Source organism: Notolepis coatsorum (assembly GCF_963971535.1).
Source record: "Notolepis coatsorum genome assembly, chromosome: 3".
In the NCBI taxonomy this organism is placed as follows: domain Eukaryota; kingdom Metazoa; phylum Chordata; class Actinopteri; order Aulopiformes; family Paralepididae; genus Notolepis; species Notolepis coatsorum.
The window spans coordinates 28,737,682-28,751,234 of record NC_140167.1 but is presented as its reverse complement, the minus strand read 5'-3'; the positions used below and the strand labels follow the sequence as shown (position 1 = coordinate 28,751,234).

Genomic DNA, 13,553 nt, shown 5'->3' with positions numbered 1-13,553 from the left:
AGAGAGAGATAGATAGGAGGTGGGAGGTAGGGGTGATTTTGGGGTAGAGGATAACCTGATTTATTGTGGCCCTGTTTATAGAGGCTGATACTTAAAGGGGCACTTCAACCAAAAAACAATACTGGTTTATTTTGCACAGTCTCAGTTTTGTACACATTAATTTACGTTGACAGCTTTGTGCAAAATAACTCGGCATTGTTTTTCGGTGAAGTGCCCCTTTAATACAAAGTGAATACTTGCAAGTGAACCAAACCAAAGTAAGGGCACAGGGTAGGATTCAATCAACAACTGCCTTTTGTTTTCTTTACACAGCAGTTTGGCATCTCTGTGCCACAGTGGAGATTTGATTAGGTTTCATGAGAACGAAAATCAAGATGTTGCTCGTCAATAATCCTACTATACTACCCTGTGATTGTTGGAGAAGTTGTTGAATGAATATTCAGACTGCATCCATAGCAGTGTCAAAATATCCTTAAACCCATTTCCCAAAAGCATTAAAGTACCGAGATGATTTTGGTCCATTGGAATCAATCGGGGAAAGATGGATCTCAGCACTGGGACACTTTTGGGAAGCAGGATGAGCTCACACATGCAACATTCAGATAAACGCAGAACAGGTGGGGAGCGTTAAAGGGGAACTCTATCCAAATTGAGAATTCAAATGTAATTTCCATGGCCTAGGAAAGTTCAATCAGTATTTGTGAACACGAGCTACTCTCTCCCAAATCAGAAACCAGAGAAGTAAGACTCAAACGTGTGATGTCATCTACAGTAGGGTGATCATATTTTCAACCCCCCAAACGCTTAACTGTACCGCACGTTCATGTGCGCTAGGGCTGCAATGATTCATCTGCCATTAAAATTGTGTCGATTTGCATATTCATGATCGACGCATCGTATTGTTACTTGTGCCGTTTGCGGTGGAAATGGCAGACGTTCAAAGTCATAATAATAATAATAATAATTTATTTGATTTATATAGTGCTTTTCAAGAACCCATGCGCAAGGTGTAATCTAACTAGTGCACAATGAATCATGTTCAAATCAAAATATAAATAAACTTCTATTAAACCACTATTCGTGATTCTGCCTAGATCCTTCGCTTTGAGGGGGCAGCGGTGGCCTAACGGGCTGGGCCCGTCTCTCTCTCCCTCTCTTACTCTATACAAACTAACTGGATAGTTGATGATAATTAATATTTCACTTCATGAGCATAAATATAGTAAAATCATTAAGTCTGCTATAAGCTATTATCCCTCTCTCTTGTGTGTGTGTATACATTTACTATAGGCTACTCTTTTTGACATGGATTAGGCTAATTAGCTTTAACAATCCTGATTCCGGAGGGATCGGCTTGAACAGAAGACAAAATATCTGACGGTGTAACGGAACATAGTTGATCTGTGATCAATCGGCACGCCTATGAACCACGGATTAAGTGCAACATTTTCCTTCCTTTTCTTGATTATGGAACCAAATTGAATAGGGTCTACATGATGACACAGACTGGCAGCATCTACATGTAGCGGCAATGTGGGAGTTGTCAGTTCTGAAACAGAAAATGTACTTGCATACAATCTCAGCATAATTTTCCCCATATTTCCCAATGTATTGTGTATGGAGCGGCTCCAAACATACCCAATGACATCACAAATATGACTTTTAGCACTCTAGTTTTTGCCTTCGGTAGGCCGTTAAGTGTTTTTGTACCGTCTCAGACCATCAAATTGGGCATAGTTCCCCTTTAGGCAGCATGAACACACGGTGCCACGCTGTGAGCAGCAGAAGGTTGATTATGTGGAGAGAAAGGTGAGGAACAGAAAGAGACGGATGGCTGCATCATGTGCACCAGATCTGGGGCTAATATCCATTGAAATTGCTTTCAGTTCCCTTCGAGTGATTGCTCCATCTTGCCCGGAGAGCGAGATGTACGAGTCTTGCACTTTCTTTTTTTGGGGGGAGGGGGCAATCAACAGAGTGTTGTATTGCCAGACAAGACCAATTTGTCCCCGCAAAAGTAACAGAATACATTTCAAGCAGCAATTTGACCAAGATCTGTTGGTGAGGGGAGAACAAGGCAAAAACAAAAAAAGATGGAGTGTGAAACAAACAGGGAATGAAAGCAGAGGCAGTTGTCATGGAGAGTAACAGCTAAGTCAGCAGTACCCAGGTGGTGGGGCATGTGTAGGACAGACTGATGCATGGTGCCGTCCAGGGGACAGTCCCGTGGGCACTCGGGGTGCACCAGCAGGGCCGGAGAGGAGGGGGGGTTCTGGGGGTAGTGGTTGTGGTTGTTGTGGTGGAGGTGGAGGTGGAGGGACGGGGGGGCGGAGTGGGGAGGGAGAGCACACTCGGGACCTACAAAAGGGGGGGGGGGGGGGAAGAAGATGGGGGTTTGGAGGGAGGGGGGCAGAGGGACAAAGGGTCACAGTGATCACAATGTAGGACTACAGTACGTACAGACGACAACGCACACTTTACAGGGTGTGGAAGGAGAGCGGGGGTGACGGTAAATCCGTCCACGGATGAGAGACGGAGAAACGGGGCACTCAAGGGCATCTCATTTCATATTTGAATGAAAAGAAAACTAATGACAGCCATTAAAAGCTTGTGTGTGTTAACCCTAACCTTCAAATAGTCCTTCAAGTGGGACTACTTGCCACGGCTGAACCGATGTCCTCTTTTCACTTTGACATATTCTCAACTAACACAGGCTAATGAGAAGTGGACCTTCTCTTGCAAGAGCGCTAAGCCGAAAATCAGCATTCAATACTTGCCTGGCTCCATTTAGTCCATCACTATGGGTCCTTTATCATTACTAACACCCCCATCTATAAACACAGGAGCCGTCGGCAGCTGCCAGGTGATCAGATGGCCTGGGCAGAGTGGCTGGATAAGACCAGACTAGAGGCTGGAGGTGGTTCGCTGAGCAAGGAGATACTGTCGACCGGATCGGGTTTCCTTCCTCAAGCTGGCTAGGACTCTGGCTAATCCCTGGAAAGGTCAGGTTTTGTGGGGGGGGGGGGGGGGAGAGAGGACAGGCCACCTCGGCTGAACCTGTTAACCCTTTCAACTCCCATCAGCAGCATCACAAATGACTGCTGTTCACAAATTGGCCAGAATTAAATAGCTTTCATGGTTTAGTGAATGCAAGTTAATGGAAGGGACACTGAGTGTACACTTGAATATCCTATGAATAACCAACATGAATAACATATGACGACGACTGAATTTGTTTTACCTTTCTCCTCGACCAAAGAACTGCTTCTTCTACAAAATTATCAAAGACGTTTCAAAATAACTGGGAAAATGCGCTGTGACTTCTTCCTCCCTCTCAACACGAGCTGAAACTACCGTTTGGGCTTAGGGGGGAGGGGCAGAGCGCACCGCTGTGAAGGAAGGGTGCGCTGCATTTACAACACAAGACAAAATGGGAGCAACGCGGCATGCAGCACAATTGTTTTATCTAGATTATCTTGTTTTCATGAGACTTTGAGCCTTCATCCTTTCTTCATACCAGGGGCAGCGGTGGCCTAATGGTTAGAGAAGCAGGTTTGTGACCGGAAGGTCGCCGGTTCGATCCCCCGGACCGGCAGGAAAAATCTAGGCTGGGGAATTGAATGAATAACTCTCTCCCATACCCTTAACACCAACCGCTGAAGTGCCCTTGAGCAAGGCACTAAACCCCCAACTGCTCCAGTGGAGTTGCTCAGTGGCCAACGGTGTCAGACTGTGGTTGTACTGGGCAGCTCCCAGGTGTGAATGGAACTGTGTGAATGTGAAGCAGGGTGTAGCTGAAAAAGAGCATCTGTGCTCAGCGAACCTACCCTGGGTAAATAAAGGTTAAATAAAAAAAATTAAAATAAATGCTTTTGTGTTCTTGGCTCTATTTTATTTAAATTTTAAAATGTTCTTATGTACTTACATTTACATTTTACATTTAGCTGACGCTTTTATCCAAAGCGACTTACAAGTTCTGTACGACAAGTCATCAGGAAGGGCACAACTCTATCAGCTGAGTAACAATGTTCATCAAAGTGTTGAGTGCTACAGTGTAGGTTAGTTTATTAGGACAAGTGCATGATAGTAATGTTAGTTAGGGTTAGATTTTTATTTTATTTTTATTTCAGATATACTTTAGATACTATTGCTACCATGTATGTATATGTGTTCTATTACATGTATATATACATACATACATACCAATTATTCGCTTGTTCTATTCTCCATCCATCTATCATCCATACTAACACTATAATATCACCGACATCCTGATGGGGGATCACCTTTGAACAGCTCATCTGAGGTCTCTCCCCGTCACGGTGCCTGTGGTGTTTTTTTCCTTCCCATTACTACTGTAGGTTTTAGGGAGACGTTCCTCATAGTCATTGGGAAGTCTGGGGGTGTTGCATATGTGGACTTTATGGTGGTTTTTTGTTCTGGATCTATTGTGATGTTTCTTCTTGACCTGTAAAGCCCATGGGGGCAATTCCTTGTGATTTCGGGCTATACAAATACATTTGATTTGATTTGATTTCTTGATCGTGGGAAGCCAAAATCGTCATCGTAATTGAAACCTGATTAATCGCCCTGCCTTAGTCCAGAGTGGGTTGTTGCGACGGGTCCAGTACCTGCCAGAGCCTCGTTGTGACTGAGCAGCAGGCTCCTCTGGTCCTGGGGGTCTGTAGTGACGTCCATGTGGGCCGACTGGGTGGACTGGGTGTCGGTGTCGGCCTCCTCCTCGAAGGCCTGCCAGGTCTGCCAGGCGCCCTCTGCGTCGTTGAGGTAGCCGTTGGATGCATCGCTGCTCACACTCTCACCTGAATGGAGGACACAGGATGCTGATGAGGTCTCTGCTATTGAGAGACCAAAAGTCTACTAATAATAGTTAGAAAAACCTCAGATCCTAGCAAAGACAAGGGTTTATTTGACATACTTGGGTAATATAGAGATGGGATTATTGTAGTATGTAGATGTTATTATTTTTTAATCATTATTTATCCTCAAAAATTAGACTCAGGGGCAGCCATCGCTTTCAGTGTTGAGTGTTTACACAGAAAGAAGAAATAAAACTGTAGCCTACTAAAAAATGTAATCCTTTAAAACACTCAAACATAATTTTAACAGACATAATAATAATAATCGACCCATTATAAAGACATAAGAAATTGACAAGTGTATAATTTTGTATAATAATAACTTATTATTAATAATAACTATTGACAAATTGCAGAGTCTGACTTTTCTCGCGCAGCTTGGGCCTTGTGTAGGTAGTTTGTCCGTCTGTGTTGCACTCTAGCTCAGCTGGACTGCTGCTCCGTCGGATCAGAATCTACAGGGACACAGACATCTCCATGTAACAACACACATTTATGGAGACCACGCTTCCATTGAATTTCTCTGAGAGCAGTAGCACAATAGTCTACAAATGGTTCCCCCCTACACATTTTCGCCATTGCATTTGTCAGTGTCAATGTTGAAATATTAGATTTCCGGGGAGCTCCAGTAGCTCACCACGTACCGCGAGTGCTATTTCAGCGCCGTGGACAACCGCGCTCGCGCGGATCTGGGGCTGAGCGCGTTCGAATCCCGGACGGCAGCCGTGCCTTTCCCAGAGTGTCTTTCCCCCCCATCTGAACCCTTTCAGCCTGCTTCTGTCGGTCGAACTTGACCAAGTATGAATGCGAAGAAAAAGCGATAAACGCTAAAAGAACCAGGTGACTGGTCAAAGTTTAAAAAAAAGAAATATTAGATTTCCTTACTGAAGAAGAAGAACCCATTTGAATGTCACCAGAGCTCATTGCTTAAGACTGATCAAGGCTCGTATACTGGAGGAGTCACCGCCTCTGACCCAGTGAGAGGCGTGGGCAACGACACCATGTATGGACTCTGTTGCCTATACTCAACCTATACTATATGAACTATGTTGCCTATACTCAACCTATACTATATGAACTATGTTGCCTATACTCAACCTATACCATATGAACTCTGTTCTCAACCTATACCATATGAACTCTGTTCTCAACCTATACCATATGAACTCTGTTCTCAACCTATACCATATGAACTCTGTTCTCAACCTATACCATATGAACTCTGTTCTCAACCTATACCATATGAACTATGTTGCCTATACTCAACCTATACCCAGGGGTGCAGTCGTAATATCAGAACTGCCTGGATGCCACGTGCACGCGCATACAAGTTCCCTCGCGTGTGCACAGAACAGATGATTATTATGCATAAATAGTAGGAAACATGTTTGTATAGGAAATTACTAGTTTTAGTTTAGTTTTTGTAAATATTGCCTTGAAATAGAGAAGCTGAAAAAGGTAGCAGGATGTAGCCTTCAATATATAAAGAAATTATATTGTCAACAGATATGGTTGAAAAACAAACAATGTTTTAAATGTAATTGTAGTTACAATTTCTTTAATTGAATTAACTTAAACTAGAAAAGTAAATACAAACTAAATTAACAATGTAACTTAGTTTACAGAAGGACAGTTTCCTTCTGAAGCACAACTTAATGCCTCATCCTTCCAGTCGGGACCATTTGTCACATAGTGAGAGCTCCACAGATCAAGCAAACCCCCACAGGGCTTGTATTTTGGTTTTGCACTTCTCGTTCTTTGTTTTTTTTTTTTTTTTACTTTGGCCATTTCCCTGGCTCTTTTATACGTTTATCGCATTTATACTTGGTCAAGTTCGACCGACAGAAGCAGGCTGAAAGGGTTCAGATGGGGGGGAAGACACTCTGGGAAAGGCACGGCTGCAGTCCGGGATTCGAACTCGCTCAGCCCCAGATCCGTGACGAGCACGGTTGTCCACGGCGCTGAAATAGCACTCGCGGTACGTGGTGAGCTACTGGAGCTCCCCTCTCGTTCTTTGTTATGTTATTGGTATCCTATTATTATGCAAAGTCTAGGTGATAGATAAGTGCCGGTACTTGGCGCACGGCGCGACGAGTCGAGTGAAAGTTGTGAACGCATTTGTGTGTGCGCGCGAGTGTAGAACAAGTAGGTCTGCATACCCTTAACAATTGTGTGTATTGAGCCGTACTGTATTGTACCCATTCTGCATCTGGTAATAAAATGTTCAATCAATCATTCCAATAACACACAGTTGGATGTGTTAGTTGGTTGGATGCACTTCCGAGCTGCTTCCACATGAGGCAACTTCTCTCAATCATTCCAATAACACACAGTTGGATGTGTTAGTTGGTTGGATGCACTTCCGAGCTGCTTCCACATGGAGGCAAATTGTCTTTTTTGTTGTTGTGGGAACTACTTTTTCTGGCGGATGGTTTTTTCAATAAATCTTCGATTAATGTGTGTTTATTGTATAGCAATAAGGTTGGATGAATGTGGCAGTTGTATAAAAGCATTACACCACTTGCAGTCGTGATTTGTGAACAATAAACCATGCCTAGGGGGGTCTAACGACCCTCGGCTGCGCCTCGGGCCTAACGACCACCCCTAGGCATGGTTTATTGTTCACAAACCACTCCTGCGCGTGATGTAATGCTTAAGTATTAACCTACTCGATGTCACGAGCTGCACTGCAGATCTACCCTCCTCTTCGAATTCTGAAAAGTGCATTACCGGCCAGATCCTCTTAGGGGCGCTGTCTCGATAATGCAGTGTACCCTGTGGCAGAACGGTGCACTCTTTTTTTGACTTTCAATGGAGTTTCCAGTTAGCTGGATTCTGGATGTGCAGCCTGTAGCTTGGAATACCTTTTGCGACGCCGAATTCACTATGCAGTAAAGAAATATATCATCAGCCAATGGACATATGGATCTACCAGATGGCGATCGATAACTGGGAAATGCTTTGGGGGATCCCACCGGCCCACGGTAAGATCTTTTTCACGTAAATTACATGCTGATCAGGGCTTGTTATCATAGCCAACCACACGATCAGCGAATGAGGCTAATGAGGTTATTGGTAATCAATAATCAGAAACGACGTCCCCCCCCCCCCTTCATGCATTCATGGTGGACCATCATACCGATCATATGCAGTTTGAGTTTTAACTGTAGCTTCTGTATATCCGAAATGCCATTGGGTTTAACGTTAGTAGCTATTAGTAGTTAGTAGTATCTCGCGTTCCAGGAAATATCCCAGACGAAATCCCTTATAACGCTTATATTCAAGACGCTATAAAATGAGAACGTATTGATGAAAAAATTATTTCTTTAAGCCATTTTGAAGGGACGGTTTATGGTCTCAATTGACAATGAGAATGGACAGATAGAAATACTATAAAGTATAGATTTAGCTCTACAAACAGCCCCACGGACTATACAAGTCTGTTTAGAAATGCAGGCCGTCTAGTGATTTTAGACGGATCCAAATGGCCATGAATGTGATAAGGACGTAGAATAAACATTTACAGATTTTTTATTTTATTTTTTTTCTGGGCCATTTGCATGTTCTTGGTATCTGAATATAGGGACATCTATGGATCTCAGGGAATGTATTCCCAGTGTCAGAAATATTGTCTGTTACTAGGCTTGAGTAAATTGTAATGAACCAAAGAAGAATATCAATTCTATTTAAAAAAAACAAATGATTTATCTTTGACTGAATAACACCATGCTAAAATTTACCAGACCTGACAAATCTAAGCAAATGAATAAAGGGAAGATGATTAAACAGAAGGTTTTGTAGATACAGTACTGAATTCTGCAATCTTTTTTATAATGTAAACTTCTCCACCATTTTTCATCATATTGCAACACCGTTTTTTGCTAGACATTCACAGAAAGGTAGAGAAACTAACTGCGTTCTGTTTTATGGCAATAACATTCAGGTTTGTGGGAGATAATCCCAAAAAATTATTGACAGGGGCTGGCGTGAGCTGGGTAGGGTCGTTTTTCGAAATTCGAAAGCCCTGACTCTCTTCCTTTAAAAGACTACACTCACTTTTGGCTGCTCCACTTCCTCCTGTCAATATGCGCCGGTTTCCGACTCAATGCCCTGAGATTTCTATAATCTTATATTTCACTAATAACAGTTAAAATCATTGGTAAACAAACGTAATGCTGAAAATATACACATTTACTGTATATCTCAGGCTTAAGAGGTTAACCCTGTGAGGCCCAAATTAAAAAGACATTAGCAACTTCAGAGGCCAGAGGGTGGGACATAAACACATTTACTATCCAATAGCATTGTGAGGCTGAACAACAGGACCAATTGACTATACATGTGCTTAAAATCTTTTAAATAAACATTTACAGACTTTTTTTCTTTTTTTAATGGCTAAAAGTGATTTTGTAATTTTGCAACCGTGGGTCTCACATGGTACTTTTAACCCTGTGAGGCCCAAATAAAAAAGACATTAGCAACTTCGGAGGCCAGAGGGTGAGACCTATAAACACATGAAGGGTGCCGTGACTGAAAAAAAGGTTGAGAAATGCTGGTATATGGTGTGGCTCTTTGTGGTACCACAGTAATTTTTGTGGCTCTTAGGTCGCTTTCACATATAGTTTTGGTGGACTCGTGCGGTTCTGGGGGTGAAGTTGCAACATTGTTGCATTCTTCATTTGGTTCGCCTGCATTCACATAGAAATCTGTCAGCGCACCGAGACCTTCTGAACAATGTCACGCGGTCGAAAAGGGCGCTTGTCTATTGGACAGTGGAAATGTGTGTGTGGCTGCGATCCCGTGTGTGCGCGCGCGCGCGTGTGTGCGTGTGTGTGTGTGTCTGTGTGTGTCTGTGTGTGGACTGCGGAGCACTCCAGATCATCGGAGCCGAGTTTTGACATGGCATTGATCCATTGTTCTATTGAAGCACATTACCACCATCCTCTCGCTAAACAACTTGTAGACCACGGTGTTTTTATGAGTGCCCACAAGTAGCTGTTTTATTAATAATATAATAAGACGCGCTCTGTAATAATAATAAGCCGCGTTTTTTCTTCCTTCTTCCCAAGATGCACAGATATATAGATAGATAGATAGAGAGATTAGATGCAATGTGCTTGTTTTGCAGTGAGTGCTGCGAGCAGTGGTAATAATAATCACTTCCTATATTTGGTTCGCGTTTGGTCCGATGAAGCCGAACCGAGACCGACGTTTTCAGGCGGACCAGAGTTCGAATGAGGCTAATGAGGCTAACGAGGTTATTGGTAATCAATAATCAGAAACGACGTCCCCCCCCCCCCTTCATGCATTCATGGTGGACCATCATACCGATCATATGCAGTTTGAGTTTTAACTGTAGCTTCTGTATATCCGAAATGCCATTGGGTTTAACGTTAGTAGCTATTAGTAGTTAGTAGTATCTCGCGTTCCAGGAAATATCCCAGACGAAATCCCTTATAACGCTTATATTCAAGACGCTATAAAATGAGAACGTATTGATGAAAAAATTATTTCTTTAAGCCATTTTGAAGGGACGGTTTATGGTCTCAATTGACAATGAGAATGGACAGATAGAAATACTATAAAGTATAGATTTAGCTCTACAAACAGCCCCACGGACTATACAAGTCTGTTTAGAAATGCAGGCCGTCTAGTGATTTTAGACGGATCCAAATGGCCATGAATGTGATAAGGACGTAGAATAAACATTTACAGATTTTTTATTTTATTTTTTTTCTGGGCCATTTGCATGTTCTTGGTATCTGAATATAGGGACATCTATGGATCTCAGGGAATGTATTCCCAGTGTCAGAAATATTGTCTGTTACTAGGCTTGAGTAAATTGTAATGAACCAAAGAAGAATATCAATTCTATTTAAAAAAAACAAATGATTTATCTTTGACTGAATAACACCATGCTAAAATTTACCAGACCTGACAAATCTAAGCAAATGAATAAAGGGAAGATGATTAAACAGAAGGTTTTGTAGATACAGTACTGAATTCTGCAATCTTTTTTATAATGTAAACTTCTCCACCATTTTTCATCATATTGCAACACCGTTTTTTGCTAGACATTCACAGAAAGGTAGAGAAACTAACTGCGTTCTGTTTTATGGCAATAACATTCAGGTTTGTGGGAGATAATCCCAAAAAATTATTGACAGGGGCTGGCGTGAGCTGGGTAGGGTCGTTTTTCGAAATTCGAAAGCCCTGACTCTCTTCCTTTAAAAGACTACACTCACTTTTGGCTGCTCCACTTCCTCCTGTCAATATGCGCCGGTTTCCGACTCAATGCCCTGAGATTTCTATAATCTTATATTTCACTAATAACAGTTAAAATCATTGGTAAACAAACGTAATGCTGAAAATATACACATTTACTGTATATCTCAGGCTTAAGAGGTTAACCCTGTGAGGCCCAAATTAAAAAGACATTAGCAACTTCAGAGGCCAGAGGGTGGGACATAAACACATTTACTATCCAATAGCATTGTGAGGCTGAACAACAGGACCAATTGACTATACATGTGCTTAAAATCTTTTAAATAAACATTTACAGACTTTTTTTCTTTTTTTAATGGCTAAAAGTGATTTTGTAATTTTGCAACCGTGGGTCTCACATGGTACTTTTAACCCTGTGAGGCCCAAATAAAAAAGACATTAGCAACTTCGGAGGCCAGAGGGTGAGACCTATAAACACATGAAGGGTGCCGTGACTGAAAAAAAGGTTGAGAAATGCTGGTATATGGTGTGGCTCTTTGTGGTACCACAGTAATTTTTGTGGCTCTTAGGTCGCTTTCACATATAGTTTTGGTGGACTCGTGCGGTTCTGGGGGTGAAGTTGCAACATTGTTGCATTCTTCATTTGGTTCGCCTGCATTCACATAGAAATCTGTCAGCGCACCGAGACCTTCTGAACAATGTCACGCGGTCGAAAAGGGCGCTTGTCTATTGGACAGTGGAAATGTGTGTGTGGCTGCGATCCCGTGTGTGCGCGCGCACGCGTGTGTGCGTGTGTGTGTGTGTCTGTGTGTGTCTGTGTGTGGACTGCGGAGCACTCCAGATCATCGGAGCCGAGTTTTGACATGGCATTGATCCATTGTTCTATTGAAGCACATTACCACCATCCTCTCGCTAAACAACTTGTAGACCACAGTGTTTTTATGAGTGCCCACAAGTAGCTGTTTTATTAATAATATAATAAGACGCGCTCTGTAATAATAATAAGCCGCGTTTTTTCTTCCTTCTTCCCAAGATGCACAGATATATAGATAGATAGATAGAGAGATTAGATGCAATGTGCTTGTTTTGCAGTGAGTGCTGCGAGCAGTGGTAATAATAATCACTTCCTATATTTGGTTCGCGTTTGGTCCGATGAAGCCGAACCGAGACCGACGTTTTCAGGCGGACCAGAGTTCGACTGTTTGGTCCGCGAACCGAGTTCGACGCGCATTCACACAGACCAGAAAAACCGGACTATCGAATTCTGGTCCGAAAGTCCGGACCAAACAGCCCCTGTGTGAAAGCGACCTTAGTCTCTGACTGGTTGGCCACCCCTGGAATAGGATATTAAAATAGAAAAAAAGGGATAACGATATATATACGTTTTTGGCCGTTAACCGCTGGTGCCCAATAACGTAGATATATGTGAATGGCCCCGAAAGTACTAATGTACAAAATGTAATCCTTAGAATGATTGTATCTTATATACATTTTTTTTTATCCACTTTTTCTCCTCTTTTTCTATTTTTCTCCCATCCCAATTAACCGCTGTGCCAATTCTCCCCTCCCCTGTCTTGAACGTTGCTCGCATATGCCCCGCACTGGCCGGTTGTAGGGAGGATAGAAGCCTTGCATCACCTGTCACATCTTTTCACCTGCCAGCGCGGACTCTCATTGGCGAGGTGTAACGTGTGGGAGGCTCACACTACCCCCGCCATTTTCCTGTCTCTGCTGTGCAGACGTCCCCAACCGACCTGTAGGAGTCGCTGTCCACAACGTCCAGATTACCACCCATCGACTTCCACCCGCTAACTCTGCCAATTGAGCCAGTATGACGACTGGCCCAAGCCGGAGGCAACGCCGACAGCCGGAGTCGAACCCGGTGTCTCTTGCGTTGGTGACGAGCGCAATGTCCGCTGCGCCACCCAGCCGCCCTCTTATATACATTCTTGTATCATAAATCAAAATCATTTTGAGGCACCATGAACCAAATGTAAGCCTTCTTTGAATGTTTGTAAAAACAATTTCTTTTATAAATGATAATAATAATTGCAGGCCCTCGCATTGTAAACAGCCGCAGTGAAATGGCAACTTTTCAGGCAGATTTCTAGCTTCAAACTGTGTTCCAGGGACCCAATTTGTTATGAAAACATACCATATCAATTTCGAATTTCTCTCCCAAAGCGGCGTAGTGCACCTTTAATGTGTTCTACCACAATATGATGGGACACGTTGGCACGGCAGTGACATCTCCTCCATTTAGCCACCTTGTAAATGATCAGTGTAATAATAATAATAATAATGCATTTTATTTAAAGGCGCCTTTCAAAGGACCCAAGGTCGCCGTACAGGGTTAAAAACAAATACAATTACACACAGTAAAAACACAATATTACAGAGTTACATAGGGGGAGCAGTTATAATAAACTTAAAATTAAATGTGTTTTGAGG

The 13,553-nt window shown here is 42.7% G+C and overlaps 1 protein-coding gene across 4 annotated transcripts in view; it reads right to left on the bottom strand.

Moving 5' to 3' along the window:
• The window catches only part of ralgapa2 (Ral GTPase activating protein catalytic subunit alpha 2), a 249,713-nt gene that overhangs the window by 137,830 nt on the left and 98,330 nt on the right, over positions 1 to 13,553 (bottom strand). For 3 of the 4 annotated variants that reach the window (XM_084310739.1, XM_084310740.1, XM_084310742.1), the window contains exons 19-21: positions 5,242 to 5,332; positions 4,632 to 4,820; positions 2,167 to 2,358 (exon numbers count right to left, since the gene is read on the bottom strand). In XM_084310739.1, coding sequence (XP_084166865.1) covers positions 2,167 to 2,358; positions 4,632 to 4,820; positions 5,242 to 5,332 — 472 coding nt within the window. The remainder of the gene's footprint in view (positions 1 to 2,166; positions 2,359 to 4,631; positions 4,821 to 5,241; positions 5,333 to 13,553) is intronic. The other variant, XM_084310741.1, reaches the window with a different exon arrangement.